We start from the raw sequence: 23407 nt of genomic DNA on the forward strand, positions 1-23407 counted from the left end.
CTGCCTCTCTCTCCCTGTCTCTCTCCTTCTCCCACCCTCTAGCTGTTCCCAGTAGGCATGTCATTGTCATATTCATTGCTCCTGCTCTAAACTCTTGTCCTGAGGAGACCTCCCCTCTCCCACACACAAATGCACATCCTGACTCTGGATCCATGCAGCTAATTACTGTGATTAGGTTGATTGCTAATCGGCTATTGGAGGCAGTGACCATGCACAGGGAAACTTAAGGACAAATGTTGAAAATTAGGGTCACTGATGCTAGTAATAATTAGATTTGGGCAGAATCATATCTAATTATTACACTCAGAGAAGAGCAAAAATTGACAAGATTAAAGATATACCACTCAAGTTCATGCATTGTCTATTTGCACCTCTGCTTCTCGTATGTGTCAAATAGTTCTTGCATTATTACCTCATCAGGAGTATTGAGACAGTATAGGGGACAGTACATGTGTGTCTTTCATCACAGCCATGCATCCATGGACTGTGGCTAGTGGTTCACAAACATATGGCCATGACCCATTTTGGTTAGCAAAACAGTTTTTATGTATTACGAGTAGATATTTTTACTTTTCCTACACCCCCCCCCCCCCCCTCCCCATTTGTTTTCCAAAACATTTTCAGATTTTGAAAAATATATATTACAAATGTTTCAGATATTCTGATCCCAGGGAGACAAGACATTTCTCTTTTGGGTCACAAGCTGAAAAGGTTTGGGAACCCCTGGGCTGGGATTATTAAATGTTTCTGGTATTCCTAAATTCAGTGTTGCATAAATGTGTTAACCTGCTGGTGTACCATCTAATGGTACACCAGCAGGTTAACACCAAATGCAAGATAATTATTTACAAATACTACAAGTCTTGCATGGAGTGGATCTGGCCTTTGTAATGGACTGTGATGGCTCTTATTGTTTTTCTCCCGAGACGGCCACGAGCAGAGTTAGCACGGCTAGCGTTTTGTACAGCGGGCCTGGCAAAACAGCAATCCTCAGAGGGATTGCCGTAGCTGTGACAGTCGCCGAATAAAATGCACACGCTGCAGAAAAAGCCTGTTTGACTTATTCTGCCTTGATGGGAAGCTCCCTGATAAATGCAGCGAGAGACAATATTTCCTGCCGGAGTGACTCTCTCAAGCTTTGCAATATTAATGGCACCTCATACCATATCAAATATTTGGACTGCACGGGTCGACCTGTCAGGCTCCACATGGCAGCTTTAGACTGAAGCCAGGAGGGTATGTGACTGTTGTGATGACCAGCGGACGACTGGTGCAGCAGCAATATTCTGCGGTTGAGGAGAGTGTCTGTGAACCTCATGCATATGTGAGGCAAATGCACATCAGTTACGAGATGTCACCCTCTACACCTACACATTTTGTCCTTTCCATGGAGTGTCACAAATACCACAAAAAAACACAAATATCCTGAAATATGCTGTACTATGGATGTGGGATGCTACCTCTGTGGGCAGTAGGCTATGTCACGTTGTGTTGTTTGTATCTGTATATATGGGTATATAAATTGAGGAAGAATTATGGTAGAATTATACCGTATATTGTTATTGTACTGTATTTGCCTTCACCTTCACTTTTGCCTTATGTTGTTCATTTTTTGCCTTATGATATGATCTGACATTTTGCATATTATAAGAGTCAATATGCCATGGCACAGGCCTGGTATCTATTGTTTTGGGTACAGCCTGGTCCCGTGACACAGGCACGTTCTCTCTTATCTTTGTATATAACTATGATCTCTCCCTGCTTTCGCCGAGAACTACTGTACCATCACCCTGAATGTTTAATGTAGTTCTCCCATGAGCTCATGTATTAAACTTCTATCTTATAAAGTGAAGTGTCTCAGACTCCAACACTAAGCTACCCCCCCCCCCCCCCATTATTGAAGATATAGGACTAGGCTTATATGTTGTTGTTTTTTATCTCTATCATTATCTTATTAGTACTGTTAGTACATACACATTCTTATGCGAATCTAACCACAACTGCATTTTTGTGCTTTACCCTGGTTACCCTGGATCAGTGGTAGGCAACAGGGTAGGATTAAACAAATAGTTATGTGCCTGTGTAGTAGTGATGATGAATATTCTGATGTTTCCAATTCCCCCCCAAAATAAATTTACATTCAAAGAATGCTTAGTTTTGTATAGTATTGTGTTAAGATTTGTAATACTCAACTAATATGCAGAGAGTCAAGCTGAACAAAGGAATCAAGCTCTCTGATTTCTATTCGTCCATTGCTGCTTGTTTACAGATTCTATCCTGATTTTTTGTTTGTCAGGCAGCATAGGGTCAAAAGAAAAAAACAGAAATACATCATAAAGCTCGCCTTGGTGACAGTAGCTTTAGTCGATGCGGGTTACTTTTTCACACTGGATTGAAGAGTGCTTGTTGTTCGCTGTACCGTTGTTTGTCTTGATGTATGGACCACAGTGGAAACAAGGATTTGGATTTTTTCATGTACTGTCTGTACCTTTTAAATCGTCAAAAATCTGTAGTACAATATCAATACTTATTACTACAGTACTAATATATGCTATTGATTCACATTGAAGACATGACATCTATATATACAATTGGCAAGTGTGGATGTGTGTGTTTGTCAGTGTGTTTGTCTGGGTCTCCAAAAAGTTAGGTTTCGCTTTCGGTTTGCATGTTGCAGTTAGGTTTCACTTTCGGTTTGCACGTTGCCAAATCATGTGCGAGAAACAAGCACCGGTGTTGCAATGAACGTCTATACGCTGTACTGTCTCTGTCTCCGATATGCGGGCCAGGCTACTAGACGGGAGGGCCGCGTAGCGGCCCGACCCTGTAGTTAATTACATTACAGAATATAGGCTACACAACTGCTTAAGCCTTATTTTTTATTTATATAGAAGGCATTGGGTGTATGGCTATCATTATATTCAATGTGTTACTATTTGTGGCATGCGTTTCAGAACATTATCACTACTGGAAGACCCTTGCTGGTGTTTGGAAAAAAATACATTATGATACAAAGGTGATCACTCAGAATAGTTTTTGAGAGTAGTATGTAATGATTTTTAATCTGTAAGGATAATTTGAATTAAATCATGACAGGAAACTCTACCCAATATGGGAATTTGTGTTCCTTTTTCTATCATAAGCTGTACATTTGCTATACCTTAGCTGTTGGAGCCTTAAGCCAAAAAGGTGTCGCTTGCCAAAAATAACAGATCTACAAGCTAACAACATGTGATAGCTTGTAGATCTGTATTCCGTTCTTTTTGGCAAGCAACTCTGTCCTACAATGGAGTATAAATTTAGCTTTATTATGAAGCAAACTGTCGGGGACATGTGTCTCTCCAATGACATTGTGTCACATATGTGTTCACATGTTAGAGGGGGAGGCACCACAGGCACTATTATCTATGTTTATGAGTGGCCATATGGTGGGTGTCCTTGTGCTGCTAGTTTAACGGAGACTTTCCCCCTGAGATGAAACAATGATGTTCAAAAATGAACTTTACTTCTCTGCCCTCTCTGCTCATCAGACCCTGTCCCATCCCCCTCCGGCCCACATCACAGGGACGTGACACAGGTCTTACTGAGAGCTTATGTACCAGGTAGACCTAACTGATCGCAGTCAGATGGGCTCAGCATCTCCCCCTTGTCAAAAAGCCCGCCCCCGCTTGTCGAGTCCCATTCCCTGCCTCCAGATGTGGCTTAATTTACTGCGACTCGGCTAATTACTGTAATTAAGGATTAATTACTGTTAATTACCTTCGCATAAACTCATCACCAGTCAAAGAGCGGAGCCTTATGAAATGTGCCATGCACAGGAACGCACACACTGCGGAGACCTCAGAAGGAGCATGTTATTGGACCTCTTGTTTCATGCCTTCATGGGCTTGTAGGGCAGCAGATAGGGCAGGGGTACTCTCTTGGTTCATCAAGCCCACCCCCATACCTTCTATCATTCTGCTCAAATGCTGCCTGGGACAGTTTCACTACATTGCATGTCACTTCATTCAACGCTTAAGCTTGATTTATACTTAGTCGTACCTTGTTGTCACATGCCAAAAATAGCAGCTCTACAAGATCTACGAGCTTGTAGATCAGCTATTTTTGGCATGGGACACTGTCTTACAACGGAGTATAAATTAGGCATTAAAACAAAAAAAGAAAGAAGAAAAAAACTGACAACAGAAATGTAAAACAAACACTACTATGATTTCTTGCACACTTAAGGCCTTTGCACACAGGGTGCGATTAGTCAATCAGTTTTTACCGCATGAAAAAACGCACGAATCGAACTGGGTTCGATTGAAAAAAACGCATCGCCGCATCCCATCGCCGCACGGGGTGTGCATGAGGTCATTGAGAACCATGTGTTCATTTAAAAAATGATATTGTCCGTTTTTTCCGTGCGGAAAATCGCACCCTGTCTGCAAAGGCCTTAACTCCAAAATTGTCGTCTGACTACTGGCTGCGATAGTGCGTGGATTTTTTCAACCGAACCCAGTTTGATTCCTGCATCTTTCATCTGAGTTAAAAACTCATTTACCAGTAAGAAACGCATTAGACTCTGATTGCAAAGGCCTTAATGCTTTGAAAACAATTGGTTGGAAAACGGAAAATCTGTCATGATTCAATTTCTTAAAATTTTGTGAAATATTTATGTATTATTTATTTATTTTTTCATAATGAATAGGCCTGATTCGGCTAAAGCAATCACAATCATCCAAGTTCCATACTAACACTAGGGAGTATGTCTGTTATAATTAGGCTAGGCGGAGCTAAGGATGGATGGCCACATGGAGCTGCATGCTTAGTGAAGGTACTGAAGACACCCCATGCTGTGCTTCTCCCAGTGAATGAATGACCTGCTTTCCTGGGCAAAACAAGCACTGCACATCCTCAGAAACACACTGCAAAAAAAAGAAAAAGTCAACGCTTAAGTCCACGACATGACGACTACAGAGACTACAGTATAACACCCCCCCCCCCCCCCCCCCTCCCCACAACCATCACCACCACCCCCTGTGATGCGTGATGTGAAACACCCTGACAGAGCTTCAGTGAACCGAGCTCTATCAAACAGTAAATGTTATCAGTCATGCTGTTGCTCTGTTGTGTGTGTTTCACTGTACATGTTCCACCAACAGCAGGCCTTGAAGGGGGGCTGGAGGGGGCGCTCCCTCCATAGCCACGTCTTTGTCTCTCTGCTTGTTTGCTTTGCCATCCGAGCTGCTCCCTGCACCACCAAGCTCATGACTCCTCCACAGCTATTCAGCCGCCGTGGGTTTCCCACTGTAGCCCGGAGGAGCCATTACGAGAAGAAGAAAAAAAGAAAGGGAAAAAGAAATGGCAACGGGCCGAGCGCGGGCTTGATTCGATCAAGGAGACGTATATTTTTAAGACACCTTAAGAAAGACGGGACCGCCGGGGGGCTGATGTGTTGCCTATTTTGAATAATGAATTATTTTAATGAAGGCCTTTTTAAATGGGAGCGCTGTGCGTTGGTGGTATGGGAGTGGGGCTGTGTGCGTTGTGAATGGTCTTCTCCTCTGGCGCTGGCTGCCTCGTTATCAGGCCGGCCCCTCAGGCCTCAGCCTGGCCTGCTTAAGCCTCAGATGACGACGATAATTACCGTTATTAGGAGTAGCTGCAGGGGGAACTTGTTCTGAAAAACACCAAGCTGAGTGCCTGCCTGCCTGCCTGCCTCGCTAGCTCGCCGCCACTATACTGCTGCATGAGAAACTACCGGTCGCCAGTGGAGAAAGCAAAAAGAGAGAGAGCTAGAGATAGAGAGAGAGAGAGAGAAGAGAGAAAGAGAGAGAGAGAGAGAGAGAGAGAGAGAGAGAGAGAGAAAGGAGGAGGATGAGGGGAGCGGCCACCAAATCCGACTAATGTGACGCCTGTCAGCTCGTCTCCCACCAGCTGTCACCTCCCAAATGCACTGGGGTTCATTTTTTTAATTGACACCTCGCTTTCCTATTCCATTTCTATTTTTCGCCTTTCATTCTCCCACCATCACTCCAAGCCCCCCTCCCTCCCTCCCCCTCCTCCCTCCCCACCACCATCCACATCTTCTTGTCCTCCTCTGTCCCTCCAGTGTTCCTTCCGTCTTTCTCCTTGTCCTTGTTATCCTCCCCCACCCAACCAACCCACCCACCACCGCCCCTGCACGCGTTCAGACCGAACAACACTCCCGACTCTGCCCCCTTCTGCACATGACACTAGAGATGGCTGATAAAACATAAAGCTGTTTTAGAGGTGCTTTATGACTGTGCCCTTGTGTACTGAGGCTGTACTGCTTCCCATTATCTGGTGATGGAGAGAACATTTTGGGTCTGGGAAAGTTTCCCATGAGCTCACGGAATAGATCGCAAAATCTAGCCTTCTAGTTACAGTACAGAGCATGGTACGGATATTGCAGTTGCCAGCATACGACATCTTTTGAGAGTTTGATAATAGCGGCTTGGTCTTTATTGTGATTTACAATAGTTTGCAATTTCACAGATTCTTTTTAGCATTGGTTCGGCAGCAGCTGGAAGCTGAAATGACCATAAACGGATACACAGACGGTATTTTGTGTGCTCAGGAATCATCATGGTGTTGCTTAGCACTTTACAACGTTGACAGATCTACAAGTTCTATGAGCTGATAGATCTACAAGCTCACAATGCATCGCAATACGATGCCTTGTGAGCTTGTAGATTGGCTATTTTTGCTAATACTGAGTGACAGTGTCGTTATATTCTGTCCTTTGCAGGCCGAGCTTCTATTACAAGCAGATGAATGCTGGATGTCATAGCCCTTTGAGGAGTGGGGGGTGGTGGGGTTGTATTAGTGATACTTGTGATACTTGTCATGTCTGCTGTAAATCACACTGCTTTTTTTTCCGTCAGGTTCCCAGGTTGTTGTTGTTTTGTCCCAGAATGCTGTGTGGCAGGGATGAATGGTGGTGATGTTACATTATCATGTGGCTGTCGCTTTCACTCCCGCTGACTCGTCACTGACAGGCCCACACACACACACACACACACACACACACACACACACACACACACACACACACACACACACACACACACACACACACACACGTACACCTACACTCACACACACACACACACACACGCACACGCACACGCACACGCACACGCACACACACACACACACACACACACACACACACACACACACACACACATACACACACGCACATCTACACACACACACACACACACACACACACACACACACACACACACACACACACACACACACACACACACACACACACACACACACACGTCTATGTCAGGAACAGGCCTGATTTATTAACTGCTGAAACCCTAGATGACGTGTGCCCACACAATCAATAGAGAGCACAGCCACTGCCTGGCCCTGTCTGGACCATGTGACGTGGATGAGAGCTAGGAAGCGAAGGACACCCACACACACACACATACACACACACACACACACACACACACACACACACACACACACGTTTGTATTACAATACTCGTGAGGACATAACAAAATTCGGACTTCATTGAAAATAGATCTACAACAGATATCAGATCAACAAGGTCACAACATGTAACGCTGCGTCACGTTGTGAGCTTGTAGATCGTCTATTTTCCAGTGTGTGACGCCACATATACTAAATATAAAATAGGGAAAACTAAAGCCAAACCTAACCTCTAAATGTCTAATCCTAACCCTAAAACCTCAACTTGATATTAACCATAAGAACCATTTCTCAAATCCTACTATACTTGTGGGGACATTTGAGCCCTCACAAGTACAGTAATACAAGCACACACACACACACACACACACACACACACACACACACACACACACACACACACACACACACACACACACACACACACACACACACACACACACACACACACACACACACACAGTGCCACATCACTGCAGAGTGTATCGTGTTACTGTATTGACGGGAAATGGATCTGGTCCAACATTGGCTGCTAGCTGCCAGTCAGGGGCAAGGAGGGTAAACTTTCATCATGACTGTCAGGGACATCACTGCTGGCTTGTTTGACCGTACATCTTCCTAATTGTGACAGAATACTTCAACATCATTAATTAAACATGCTTTCATTTAAAACGCGCTCGCAGGGCACCAGCCGAGGTGCTGTGGGTATTCCGCCAATATGCATAGATGTGTATTTCTTCCTGTGTTTGTGTGTGTGTGTGTGTGTGCGTGTGTGCGTGCACATTCATGCATAAGCATCTTTGTTTATTTACACTGGCATTAGCCCAGTTTATAATTTGTAGTATGACTGAGTTGCGCGCTGGAGTCCGTTGCTGAAAATAGCCGATGTACAAGATCACAATGCGTCGCGACTCACAATGCCACGTGCTGTGTGCTTATAGATCGGCTATTTTGGACGCGTGACTCCTGGAGTATAAATTGTCTACAGACAGACAGCAGGCCAGTGAGATTGTGAGCCAGCTCTTAAATAACTAAAACATTTAATTACATTTGTCAATAACAAAGTAAAGCTTTTATTCCATTTTTCAGATAATGCCTGGAATAATGTTAATGATACATATTAATGTTTTATATTTTGCTTTTGCCCCACAGCTCAGAAAGAGAGAGGGAGAGAGAGAGAGAGTGAGAGAGCAGTTGAATTATACAATAGCAGACACAAAGGGAGAGGGGAAGGAGGGAGGGAGGGAGGGAGGAAGAGAGGGGGGTTGTGTCCTCTCATTGTTCAATTAAGTCTGTCTGTAATGATCAAGATGAAATGATGGCCATCTTCCTTTTTATAGATACCACTCTGTGCTTGTCTCTGGGACGAGGGAATCACAGATCGCTGTCATCCCGTTGCTTTTCTTGCAAGACCAGACATGGTGGATAAAGGGTTTCTGGTATTATGATGAAGGTGCAGGGAGTATTTGCATGATATATTGTAATGAGGACCACTTCCTACTGCCAGGTGATTATGATAATGTATGGTCCGGGGCGACAGAGTTCACAACGAGAAGTCTGACCGGCATTGAGGTCTAATCGATTTCATCGCTATTACTGAAGAGAAATAAATAAAGCTGATGGCTTTGGTTAGGGTAATTATGCTACAGCACAGTGAGTTGTTTGATTATCCTTATTAATTGTATTAATTTAATCCATTTTGTGCTTTTAGTTGTGCACTGGAGGACTTGGGGGGGAGGGGATGTGAATAAATCAGTCTTAGGCTCATTAGATTCTCCCCTCTAGTTGGGACTTGCCGCCACTATTTTGTCAGAATCGAAGCATTATAATTCCCCACTGGTGTGAGTCACATGAAAAATATTCACATATTCATCCTCTGAACGTGGCCTGCCAACACACACAAGAATGTGCGTGCGAGCGCGCGCACACACACACACACACACACACACACACACACACACACACACACACTACTGTATATATATATATATATGTATATATATTTATATACACACAATATGTCTGCTCGCCATCTGAACTGCTGACCTTTTCCAGCTGTCTGATAGCCATTGACATTTGCCTCCTGAGCTGAGCTCGCTCACGTGCAGGGGCTGATGGGTAGTGATGATGTTACCGCTGGAAGAGAAAAAGAAAAGAAAGGGTGAAAACAAGAGAGAGAGAGAGGTAGATGCCCCGCCACACACACACACACGCACACACACGCACACGCACACACACACACACACACACACACACACACACACACACACACACACACACACACACACACACACACACACACACACACACACACACACACACACACACACGCACACACACACACACAATGCCCCGGGAATCCATCTTCAGCCCTACACTCACCAGAAAGGTCATAGGGCGACTCAACCTTACATTCTCATTACAAAAGACCTGCAGACCAATCGGTGTGGGGTACAATATGGCCTGGTTCTCTCCACCACTCCCACTGACACACAGCCTATATACCCTCGGCCCCCCACTCTGTCATTTACTGTCATTGTCTGTGGTCGTTACACAGACGCAATACGGTTAGATGGACTTCCTGAAGCATTTTGACTGAAACATGAATTAAATTCGGTATGAGAAATGGGCACAGTACTGCCGGTGCAGGTTGTCTTTTGTCCTTGAAGACAGCGTGGATGGAATGGAAGGCTACACCTGGTTGGATGCTTGGTTGTTTTCAGTTCCCCCGAGACAAAAAGACAGCTCGCTCCTTTACCTAGGGAGCCTTCTAGTGGTAGACAGAGGGACGGCAATATATGGCTGACACATAAAGGTTTTATGAGGAAACAAGAAATTGTTTATGTTTCCTTCCTGTAATGTGTCAGTAATGTCTAGTAATGGTTAATGGAGTCAGCAGTGGATTTCTTGTGCAAAGTCATGTCTTTTTTTGTACCCGTTTTGTTTTTTACATATTGATGGTAGAGATGGAGGCAGTGTTAGTGATTGTGGTGAGTGTCTGTGTCTATTTATGTAAGCTTGTGTGCATGTGCGTGCGTGCGTGTGTGTGTGTGGGGGGGGGGGGGGGGGGGTTATCGCTGTAGCTGTACACAGCATTGTAGGAAACAGGTGCACTGGTGTTGTAGGGTTGGGCAGAAGTAGAGATATTTATATAATTTCAAGTGTGGCTTGTTTGTACTGTAAGTTTGCAGACAAAAATTACACTTAACTTAATACCATTATCATTTGTATTTCAGGTATCTTGACATTAATATGATCATATGCCTGTGGTATCTCGTATTATCTTGAAGATAGCATTTGATGAGAGCATATTCTGTTTAAAGCCACTATGTAGGAAATACCATAGCATGCTCATAAGGAGAGCAAAGAAAAATGAACTCTGGCGGAAGGCTGTGTTAATTATTTGGAATGATATTCAAAATCGATGAAAATGATAGTTTTATTATCTTGCTTAGCTGCCAGACTCTGCGAGGCTGCATGTTTTTATGGCACAGAGCTATTAAAGGGATGGCCATATTTCAAGCAGTTCAGTTGGTAGACTTTACTGGATGAAGTAGTTTAGTCTCGTCATTCATGGTATTAAAATACTCTAGGCTCACTATTTAGGACTGCTTTGAACCCCCTCACAGTAAAATTCTAGTGTTCATTTAAGTCTGAGAGTGTAAACATTTAAATGAACACTCTGGAATGTGCTGTGCATGTTTGCAATTAAATCATTCTTTCCCACACAGATTGTCTCTTCTTCTTTTTTGGGATAATAGAACATTTTGACGTCGTTTTTTTTTTAACCCATTAAGACCGGTAATGCATCTCTGTCATTTTAGATGACGCAGATGTCGGCACCGACTGCCGCGCTGCGCTATGAGCTTGTAGATCTGATATTTTTTTTAATCGTGAAAACCTTTGCTAATCTTTGAATATATATATTTTTAAAGGGTCCCTTGAACTAAATATTTTTATATAAAAAAAAAAGATTATGTATTAAAAAAAACCTGTTAGTATTTAGAAAACATTTTTTAATCGGCCTCAGGACTTAATGGATTAATAAACCAAATGGGACTGCTTGCTGATTTTGTACGCCCCTCTCTCTTCTCACACAGTGCTCAGTATTCGCGGTGCCCAGGAGGAGGAGCCTCCTGATGCCCAGCTCATGCGATTGGACAACATGCTGCTGGCGGAGGGAGTGTCAGGCCCAGAGAAAGGAGGAGGGTCGGCGGCAGCCGCCGCCGCCGCCGCTGCGGCGGGTGGCGTCGGCGCCGACAACTCAGCGGAGCACTCCGACTACCGGGCCAAGCTGTCGCAGATCAGACAGATCTACCATACGGAACTGGAGAAGTACGAGCAGGTAAACACACACCTGTTAGCTACGCCCCCCACACCCTTCCCCTCTCAACACTACAAGCTCACAACACGTCGCCTTAGTTGCAACGCGTTGTGAGCTTGTAGTTTGGCTGTTTGCGGTGAAGAGATTTGTAGAAGACAGCACCACAGTCCGTTTTACTGAGATTAGAGGGTTCAAGTGGTTAATGTTTTGTTGGATAGGGACAAATACATTTATCTATCTATAAATCCAGGAGTTTGTGTGTGTGTGCGTGTGTGTGTGTGTGTGTGTGTGTGTGTGCGTGTGCGCGTGTGCGCGCGTGTATGTCTGTCTGTCTGTGTCCACCTTTTTGCCCAGATATGGAGATTCCCGAACTCTCCCAAGTTGGTGCGTCTTAGATGCCTGACGTCGTAGACTAGTGTCCAAAGTACTCTTCAGTCTGCACTAAGTGCAGTACTTAGTACATCCCATGTCAAGACCAAGTTTTGACATTGTTACATGACAACAATTTCGTTTCTAATAATTCCACTCCTTTATGAAAACGAAAACTCCTCCTTTATTTTTAGCCTTCTGAATTTGTAACTTTTATTTTACTTCCAAAAAAAACGCTCTCTGAAAGGTCAAAGCCATGAAAAGCAGGGCGTTGAATTGTGATGTCTTCAGCAGGCAAAGCATCCATTGAATCAGTCACACACCAGCACTCTTCCAAGGAACTGCAATGTGTTGTCATGCTCGCCGATGTCAAAGCGCTTGTGGGTTTGTCATCTTCTTCCAGTGAGGCTAGTCATTGCTAACTGTCACTGTGAATATACACCTGAGCATTTACGTGTCACAACGCCACACACACACACACACACACACACACACACACACACACACACACACACACACACACACACACACACACACACACACCTTCCGAGCATGTGAGTGAGTGGCGTCTGGCATGTGTTCGCGAGCAGAACGGCTGGCGCCGTGCATCATTTTGACTGACGTAACCCTGGTGCTGACAAGAAACAGACACCTTGACTCTGAATGCAGTCATATCCAGTGACTGATGCAGACACAGTGAACAAGGTAGACTGAAAGATGGAGTGAAAAGACACAGACAGAAATGGCTTTAAACAGAGAGAGAGAGAGAGAGAGAGAATGAGAGTTTAAACCTCCTGAACGTGAACAGGACTGAACACTTTCTGTCATTTTGGATTTCTCTTCGCTTGTCACATCGCTTCTTTCGTCTGTTGAAGAAAAGGCTTTTTAATATTCAAAACGCCATGAGTTTTGCTGTTTCCTCGTCGCAGCATCCCTTTATTCCCCGCAAAACGCGGGCGTAACCCGCCGCTACGTCTGCCTACTACAATTCACACCGTCGCTATTAGTACGGCATCTGTAACGGTGTCAATCAGTGCTGCTTCTATCACCGTCGGCCCGTCTGCAAAGGCTCGGCTCCTTGAGAACGCAATTTTGTTCCGTTGTTCACTCAGTAGTACTGTCAGGTGTGAGGCTGTCAGGCCACTCTGAGGCCTGTTTGTTTAATGTGTTCTGTTCTTTGTGTGCAGGCGTGCAACGAGTTCACCACCCATGTGATGAACCTGCTGAGGGAGCAGTCTCGAACGCGGCCCATCTCGCCCAAGGAGATCGAGCGCATGGTGAACATCATCCATCGCAAATTCAGCTCCATCCAGATGCAGCTCAAGCAGAGCACCTGCGAGGCTGTCATGATCCTACGCTCACGCTTCCTTGATGCCAGGTCTGTATGATTGTGTGTGTTGGTGAATGCATATTTATTCATTAACCACTTAAGCACTATACTTTGTCATAGGCGAAAATTGCCGATTTTCAAGTTCACAGCCTGATGTGAGAGCGATTTGTTTTATTTTGATAATTTTTTTAAGGGATATTTCACTTTCAAATAAAATAAACATTATAAAAAAATATAAAAAAATAATGAAAAAAGTACTCGCACTCAGAAGGACATTCTAATGCGGGGGGGCCGTAACTTACTTATTTCTTTTTTTTTTAATTAAACATTTTTATGTTTATTTTATTTGAGAGTGAAATATCCCTATATTTGTATTATTATGTCTCATTGTAGTGAAACTGGATTTGAAGGTGTTTGATTTTATTTTGTTCTTTTTCTATTCTCCACATCTACCTCCTTTCCTTCCCAAAGGCGAAAGAGGAGGAACTTCAACAAACAGGCGACAGAGATCTTAAATGAGTACTTCTACTCCCATCTCAGTAACCCTTATCCCAGTGAGGAGGCCAAAGAAGAACTGGCTAAGAAATGCAGCATAACGGTGTCACAGGTATCAACACAAACACAATTATTCTACTGTAAGAATTGCAGAAATTAATTCAAGTGCAACTTCTCTCTTTGAGTACACAACCGATGTCAGTCATTTATTCAACACAACGTTAGTCCTGAGGCGCAGCAATATGACATCACTTACCTTCTATCCACAACCCCACTCCCAAGACAAATAAGAAAGCAAGACCATCTTCGGTTTATATCAGTATCTGCGTGACGTAGCTGGTCACTGGTGGTCACTGAACTAAATATTGGATCCAATCGCCACAGGCCACACAGTCTTCCTAACATTCTGACACAAGAAAAGGAGAAAATCTACTTTGTTATTGACTTTGGTCTGTCCCAGCAACACACTCTCACAAGATCTAGAAAACAGCAAACATAGGACGTTCGCAAGATCTGTAGTCAGACGGCACCCACCATGTGTGGAGCTTCCTAAATATCCACCATCTTTGCCCACTGCCTATTGCCCCCAAGGAGGCAATAGGTAAATCCCAATATAAAAATTCTGCCTTCTCGCCTCCTCCATGCTCCAGCTTGACCCACGAAATCATTCGCGTACCAAAGCTTAATTTGCTTTTGGAGGAGCTGAAGCTCCCCGTGTCACTTGGAGCGCAAGGAAACAACCCGAGTGGAGGATGAGAGGATGGAAGCCTCAACTTGTGGATTATGTCACTATGCTACTTATGTTTTGGAGTTCTATTTATATGGGCAACACTGTCATCAGGTCATTAACCACTTTCTATTTGGTGTCCCTGTTTTGGGCATTAAAATGGCAAAAATTATCAAAAATATTATTTTTTAAGATTTCAGTTGAGAAACAGACCATTTATAAGCTCACAACACGTCGCAGTGAGCTTGTAGATAGATTGGCTATTTTCTTTATCCGTCCTGTAATTAAGTATATATATAGGGCTCAAGCGGTGAACAAGACCATCTGGAATCTTGAAGGTTTGGCCCCCATAATGGACCACTTGCACTTTTTGCCAGCCCTGGTGAATAGGATTTGTTCACAGTATACTGTATCTACTGTATGTATTTTGAGAGGAAAATGCTAACACAAATGCTAATGATAAAAACTCGAATTGATGAATTGCTGTTTGCTTATACAGTAGGCTTACTGGCAGCGATATCCTTCATTAATAAAACTACATATCTTTGTATGATCTCCCTGTCACAGGTATCAAACTGGTTTGGAAACAAGAGAATCCGATACAAGAAAAACATTGGAAAGTTCCAAGAAGAAGCCAACATGTATGCCGCGAAGACGGCAGTCACCGCAACCAGTGTGTCGTCAGCTCACGGCAGCCAGGCAAACTCCCCATCCACTCCCAACTCAGCAGGTGAGTCCTCCTGAACTTCTGTGTACAAGAACTCAGAAAGATGCTAAGCCACATGCTGTAAGGGTTGTTGTCATTACACTATGACCCCATAATACAAAAGAAAACTGGAACAAAAAAAATATACTAACATGCCTCGCCTCAAGTGGCCTTCTTCAGGGCAAACAATAATTATCAAATCAAAACAAACAAGGTACAGTATATACACACATATATATATACCTTGCTCTGTGATAATGATATAGATAATTTATTTATTTGTGTAGTGCTTTTCCAAACATAGTTACTTGCTTTACAGAACAGGGTAAAAGAGCAACATGATAAACATTAGAGATGAAACTACAATAAGAGATCAGTGAATAAAATAGCACAGTAGCCACAAAATGTAAAATAAACACATACAGAAATAATCAATAAAACACAAAATGGCAAGAAGATTTAAGAAAAGGACTTAACATAGAGGTAGGTTTCAGAAGAGATTTAAAAGATGACACTGATGAAACAATCAATAGTACATGTGCTGATCCCACCCCCAAGACATCTGCCATGTTTGATCCAAAACCGACAAACAAACAAGCAGACAGGCAGACAGACAGACGATCACCATAAAGCTGCTCCTTCAGGTGTTATTGTAATTAGCAACCCAAGAATGAAGGGGATCTATTAAATCTGTACTATGATGCCACGTACTAAGATAGTAAAAAATAACACAGCCAAAACACAGCAACATTATTTGGTTATACAGTACCATAGCCCGAACTCAAGGATTTGGTCTCGGTCGCACTGGCGCAGTTTCATTTGTCAGTCAGGGTTCTGAGCTTTGTGGAGGTCTCTAAAAACTAACATTAGGGGCAGAGGTAAATAAATAAATAATAGCCCAACAGCTGTGCTTTCCAGTGAGAGAGAGAGACTTCACTGTTCATTACGTGGTCCAACACTTTCAAACACACTCACGCACGCACGAACGAACGAACACACACACACACACACACACACACACACACACACACACACACACACACACACACACACACACACACACACACACACACACACACACACACACACACACACACACACACACACACACATGCACGTACACATACTCACACCCATACACACAGCATAGCACTACTTGCAAAGATTTGTATCAAGTACATTACAACCACAAACTGAAACTGCCCGAGAGCTGTACTTTCATCTAGTCTTATGCTAATACGGGAATCAAGTAATTTGACATTAGAAATGAATTTATTTTTCATCTCTTCTGCAATGTGCTCTAATATCTGGGCACATGAATGATTGGATCAGTGAGCAGGGCCGACTCTCGCACCATTTATGTAATTACATTTAATAATGGGATTACATTTTGTATAAGGCTACCTTTCTTTAGCGAGCACATAGGCTGCCCTGAATGAACTGTCTCCTTAAACATAGTGCCGCTGAGTTCTGCAACTAAAAAGATAAAATAAAATATACATTCTGCGCAACTGCTTTTGAACACAGCTAGGTCCCATTAAGCCAGACATCTTCTCCAGCCAGCATAGTTTGTGCAATATTCTACTGCGCTCCATGGTATACTTGTGGTGAAGTGCATTCATACTTCCATTCACAAGAGAATTATGGTGCATTAAATAGTTCTTTTTGAAAAACATGTTTCTTTTTGCCTGTTTATCTCATTACTGTAAATTATTCATTACATTGAAAAATACATTATTTGTAAATAAAATAATTGTTGTTGGTAATGTATTATCGACCCCCACAGATGTATGCTTTCATGGTAGCTCAGACCCCTCCTTATGGGCTCTCAGCTTCACTGGCTCCCAAATAACTCAAAACCTGAGTGTACTGCACCTTTTCTTGACTAACCCGATAATATGATATGGCTTTCTCCTTTTCTTCCTGCACCGTTTCTTCTCTCTCTCTCTCTCTCTCTCTCTCTCTCTCTCTCTCTCTCTCTCTCTCTCTCTCTCTCTCTCTCTGTGTCTCTCTCTCTCTCTCTGTCCTCTCTTCTCTGTCTCTCTCCCATATTGACCTCTTGGTCTTACGGATGTTAATTTATCCTGCCTCTTGTCCGATTGACCTCTTGCATGCCATTAAGCTGTTCAGAGGGCAAGCCAAGCCTTTTGTCATATAGAGACTTCCCAACTGTATTGGATTAGGACCGGGTGTTGAAATCAAGTTACGCTGTGGTCTCTTTACATCTGGGGAGTTTGGGTCCATTAAAGGACAAAGAGGATTCTTTGGGTCTTCCTGTGGATCATTTAGCACTTCCTTAATGAACCACCGGTAGCAAGCAACTTCAACAGCATCTGTCTTTGTCCGTGGACTTCAGTAATTGTGTGTTTATGATTATAATGCATTTTATGGTTCTTGATGTATGAAGTTTTGCATTCGTTTCTGTTAATTATGGCTTGGTGATACTTGCCCTTTTGCATATTGTTGCTGTTGGGCAGAAACCTTGTATCTCCATATTTCGTTTTTTTTTTTGTGTTTTTCATAAATCAATGCCCTATTTTATACTTAATCGTATGACAGTGTTGCACAAAAGTAGCGGAAATAGCCAACTTATAAGCTCACACATGTTGTGAGTTTGTAGATCTGCTATTTGTTTTAGTGGTTCTTTGTTTTGTTTTTTACTTTTCATCTATAATGACATGCCCAAAATAGGGACACCAGGTTAAAAGTGGTTAAATATGCCTGTGGGTTTATAAATATTTAACAAATGAAAAGTATTAACGAGAGCTCGTGACTAAAATATAACTACAGGTTATTTTTTTCCATTTCCTGAAAAGTTGTCATTTTGGACACGCTTTCTCTGCCCTACAGCAACGATATGTCTGCTGCCCTGCTCCACTAACTCACTTATTGCACTTTTGCAGTTGCATGGTCATTTTAACTACTCTTTCCTTCCCTCTCCTCTTCCCTTCTCCCTTCCCTGTTCTCTCTTTCTCTCCACCTGGCACTGTCCTATTTTCGCTGTTTTTCCTCTTTCTTTCTCTCTCTCTCTCTCTCTCTCTCTCTCTCTCTCTCTCTCTCTCTCTCTCTCTCTCTCTCTCTCTCTCTCTCTCTCTCTCCTTCCCTGACTGTCCTCTCAGGTTCTGCTGGTTCTTTTAACATGTCAAACTCCGGAGACTTGTTCATGAGTGTGCAATCCCTCAATGGGGACTCGTACCAAGGGGGTCAGGTTGGGGCCAACATACAGTCCCAGGTAGGCGCCTCTCCAGGCTTAGTTGTCTGGCGTGATTGGAACATTGCAAACCTCTGACTCACAGTTGCTTTCTATTGATGTCGTTGAGCCTGTCTGACCACGTACAGGAGCATAGATGCTTCCCCTTTGACCTAGTTGGAGAGACAGAGGTCACACTTGGCCTTAAGCACTGTATTAATGTGGAGACCATTGTCAGCGCACAAATGAGTAGACGAATGCAGACAGTTTGGGAAATGGTGCAACACTCATCAGCACTTCCCTGACAAGGGTTCTCATAGCCACTGGTGGAGTCTAGCACTCTGACCTCGTTCAAGTGTACAGGGATGGCCAGCACTGAGTGTTACAACTCTCACCATGGACTGGGGAGCTATAGCAGCATTCTCAGTTGATAGCAGTGCTTTGGGCATGATTACACACACACACACACACACGCACATGCACACGCACACACAAACGCACGCACACACACACACACACACACACACACACACACACACACACACACACACACACACACACACACACACACACACACACACACACACACACACACACTTTCTGTTTAAATCAGCTTACTGTAGGTCATGTATGATTATGCAAAAGAATGATCTCAGTAGCAGATAAAAATTATCCTATATTGATATTTAATTGAAACTCCTGTCCTCCTCAAAAGGTAATTTGCCTGAGAATTTCAAAGTGCCCTCATTGCAAAAAATCATGGCACTCTGAAATCTTGGTCCATTAAGTAACAGAACACAAACCACACTCACACACTCAAGTTACAGTTATTTTTCCATACAAAATATAATATCATATATTGTAGAAATTTGTTGCGTAGAAATTGCATTTTTAGTTAGCTTTGTTGTGGTTTCCAGGGCACCTTAAAATATATTCATAAATTGTTATTGCAATTTGTTAGCATCTGTGTATCTCTGTCCTATACTGTGATGTCTTATCAAGTCTCCATTAGCAGCCAAATCATTTTAATTCACACTTTGTAACCTTTTCCAACGCATGGTACCCTTTTACTATCAGTCTGACCTTTCCCTGTGCATGACGTTCTTTGTCACCCGGAGCCTTTGTCTGACCAGCTGCCTTTGTCTCTGTGTTTGTGTCCTGGCTGTTGCAGGTGGATACCCTTCGCCATGTTATCAGCCAGACCGGCGGATACAGTGACAGCCTAGCAGCCAGCCAGATGTACAGTCCACAGGGCATCAACGTAAGACCTGTAAACAACCTCCTCCTGTCCTTCTCAATGTTTTTTTTTGTTGTACGTGTGTGTGTGTGTGTGTGTGTGTGTGTGTGTGTGTGTGTGTGTGTGTGTGTGTGTGTGTGTGTAGCCCTATACTGCATTGTAAGACAAATATAGCTGATCGAAAATAGACAAAAATAGCAAATCTACAAGCTCATAAAGCGTTGCATTGCAAAGAGTTGTGAGCTTGTATATCGGCTATTTTCGCTAAAGTAAAAAGCTGTTAATGTTTAGAAATGTTTGAAAAGTCTTGCCTATAATGCCATGCCCAAAATGGGGATGCCAGGTTGGAAGTGGTTAATGGGTAGGATGCTGTGGGTAGGGGTGGTTGGGATGCCACTTAGCAGAGTCTGTTGGGGTTGGGCTGTTGTCCAGGCATTTGCTCCTCTGCTCCAGTCATGCCCTAGGTGGCAGGCAATGAGGCAGCGGCCAGCGGCTGAGTGGCTGGACACGCTCCTAGCCTGTCGGAGGACATTAGTGTTAGCGAGGCACCTGCAGCCGACAGGAACAAGGACACAGGTGTCATCCTCCCTCCCAGCGTTCCTCTCACATTGGCACCCGAAGACAAAACATGCCTCCTTGTCCCTACCCGAAATTGGCTTCAAGAAAAAAAGTCCCAGTTGCTCCTTCTTAAAATAACTCTAGCTAGCCGGTGTGAGCGGATGGTCCCATTTTTCATGGGTCTTCTCAGGCTAGGCCAGGCATAGCAGGGAACACTGGAGGCAGTGCGTTTGCATGTCGATCCGTAGCGACAGGCCGCGTGGGACTGAGCGGAATCAATACGACAGTCACACAGGCAGAATGAGTGGAGCTTTGGGCAAGCAGTCTAAGCACATTGGTCAGATCATCCGTCCACTGTTGCAGTGACACTGACAGCCAGGCTTGGAACACCCCTTCATGCTAAAATAAGAATATGGACAAAGCCTGCATTAGAGCCATCAACTTCCTGACCGGTCCGCACACCGGAATGGAACTTAGTTAGCTCCAGTGTAAATAGTTAGCCATGCAGATTCAAGATCCCAGTTCATGTTAATGGAATATTATAAGATAGTAGTAAAACAGCTAAATATATATATATATATATGTACTTCTACAGCACTTATATCTACTTTCATTCTTTAGGATATAGGGAAAAACACAAATAGTTTATTTTGTATTATTTATTTATTTTGTTTCAGTGAATTATTGATTATATTGTTATAATTAATAAAGACAAAGTTAATTCTTAAACATACCTTACAGAGACTCTCTTTGCAGTTGTTGAAAAGACACAGCAATGGGAGTTTTGGATGCAGTGTGGACACTTTGTTATTTAAGCCAAACAATATTGTCTCATTTTTATATTCTAAAAAGAAGAAGAAAAAAAATCCTGTACTGAGTCAGAGAGAATTTGTGTGGTGCAGCTCTCCTCCTTTCTCCTTGAACAATAATTACACCCTTGAAATTGATGGTGGGTGTTGCTTAAAAAAAGAAAAAAGAAAAACATCACACTCTTTCTTTCTTCTCTCTTTTGGTTCTGAATAGGCTGACAGACGGCCTCTATGTGAAATAACAGGGTTTGAAAATAAGAGGGTGCCAAAGCCCATTTTCAGCATTCACTGATGGCACGGAAATTGCCATTAATGTCCCTAATGGTCTTTAGTCGACCTATCTCCGGGATTGAAGAAGGCTTCCATTTTACAAAGCCATTATATTTTTTCCCAATAGCCAGTGTGATAATTTGCTATAATTGATTCTTTCATCAACTACCTCAGGGCAATCTTGGAAGGTTTATGAAAGGTCTGTTTGTTCTGTGTAGCGTTGTCTCTGTTTGTCTTGAATCATGGCAGCCATTTTGGAAAGGCAGGTAGATGGAAGTGATCCAGAATATTCTTGGCAATATCTGTCAATAAGGCAATATCTGTTAGGCTTTCAGTGTATCAGAATATCAGCAGCCTTGTCAATCCGGTTTTGTTATGTTTTGACATGAACAATCATTTTATGACTCTAATTGCCTGTAAAAACCTATTCAAAAGTCAAAACTAAAAAAGGCCAGGATTTTTCTACGCTCCTGATAAGTTGACTGCCTTCTGTTTCATTTTAAACAGAACTGTATGCCCACATAGTACTCTAGTCTCACCGTAAATGTTATTTATTTTTATGTTGGTTTGTCACTGTATCATACAGCCAAATCACATTCATTGCACATTCCTTTGAGCTAATTAAGCTTTTCCCGCCCATCTTATCTCTGTAGACAAATGGAGGCTGGCAGGATGCCCCAACCCCATCGTCAGTGACCTCCCCCACGGAAGGACCCGGAAGTGTTCATTCGGATACCTCCAACTGAATATTTCAATCTCCACACCATATCCACAAAAACATGAACTGGCCGTGCCATTCACAGTATTAAGAGTAAAATGGATTCACTGTCCCATAGTTTGGAGGGGTGCTGTGAAATCCTAACTAGAGAAAATGTAAAAAAAAAAAAAAAAAGAAGAAGAAAAAAAAGGAATTTCCTCTGCTCTGCTCATGGACATTTGAGATACCAACTAAATGTATCAGAATGAAAACGAAAAACAATACTACAAGGAATGGAGATGTTTGTACAGATTTCACATTATATTCAGAGGGCTGGGGTTACTTATTCACTTGTGATGTTTTCACTCATATTGATGATATTACGTGATAAGATAAATAAATCAACCCATACATTTTGATTGAGAACGCTTCATTCTACCTCTCGGCAACTAAAAAAAGTAGGAAAAAAAATGTCAGTGTCCATTATTTGTTTTGTAAAAATGAGTTTTTTTGTCTTTGCAAGCAAGAGGCACATCTTCTTACTTACGTTTTGTTGTCTCTCACCTATTCTATGGTACGCCATTTAGACTTAAATATTGCTCAGTTGTTTACAATGTGTGCTTGATAAAGTATGTTCATCTTACCCTCTGTCTCTGACAAGTCAAAACACAATTATGTTGGCGATACCTCTAAGGTAACCCTGTGAAATATGTTATCCGTAAAACAATAAATACTTGTCATCAACTCAGACAATTTGATTGACATTATTCTTTAAAGTAATGATACAGGAACTCACAATCTAGTAAGTGTTCATCCGTTGTGGGTTTGATACAACAACACAATATGTGGTTTAAGCCTGAGTTATACTTGGTTGCACACCAAAAAGTAGATCTATAAGCTCGACTCATTGTGAGTGTGTAGATTTGCTATATCCGGTGTGCAACATAGACGCGCAACACCGACACGCAATTAAGTCTAAATCACCTTTAGAGTGACAGCATTGTGTGCACGTGGAGTGACAGAAACAGCACTACAACAAAAGCAGGAATTTGTGTTATTTTTTAATCAGATATACAGATATGTATTATTATTTGCTATTTTATCAGCTCCACTTTGGGGTGTCGTCTCCATATGTTGCCCGTACAGTGATAACATTTTGATATTGCCAAAATACTGCTGTTAAACCAAAACACATCAAGATAAAGTTTCCATCGTGCTACTGTTGTTGCTATT

General features: G+C 42.8%; 1 protein-coding gene across 2 annotated transcripts in view; it reads left to right on the forward strand.

Moving 5' to 3' along the window:
• pbx1a (pre-B-cell leukemia homeobox 1a) overlaps positions 1–23407 on the forward strand; it is a 55392-nt gene that overhangs the window by 30954 nt on the left and 1031 nt on the right. Inside the window, exons 3-9 of one of the 2 annotated variants that reach the window (XM_084058515.1) lie at positions 11563–11807; positions 13343–13533; positions 13957–14092; positions 15275–15437; positions 18533–18645; positions 19775–19864; positions 22131–23407. The exon at positions 22131–23407 is cut by the window's right edge and continues 1031 nt beyond it. In XM_084058515.1, the coding sequence (XP_083914641.1) occupies positions 11563–11807; positions 13343–13533; positions 13957–14092; positions 15275–15437; positions 18533–18645; positions 19775–19864; positions 22131–22223 (1031 nt within the window). In that variant the 3' untranslated portion in view covers positions 22224–23407. The remainder of the gene's footprint in view (positions 1–11562; positions 11808–13342; positions 13534–13956; positions 14093–15274; positions 15438–18532; positions 18646–19774; positions 19865–22130) is intronic. The other variant, XM_084058516.1, reaches the window with a different exon arrangement.

This window comes from Gymnoscopelus microlampas (assembly GCF_963454915.1).
Source record: "Gymnoscopelus microlampas genome assembly, chromosome: 5".
Classification (NCBI taxonomy): Eukaryota; Metazoa; Chordata; class Actinopteri; order Myctophiformes; family Myctophidae; genus Gymnoscopelus; species Gymnoscopelus microlampas.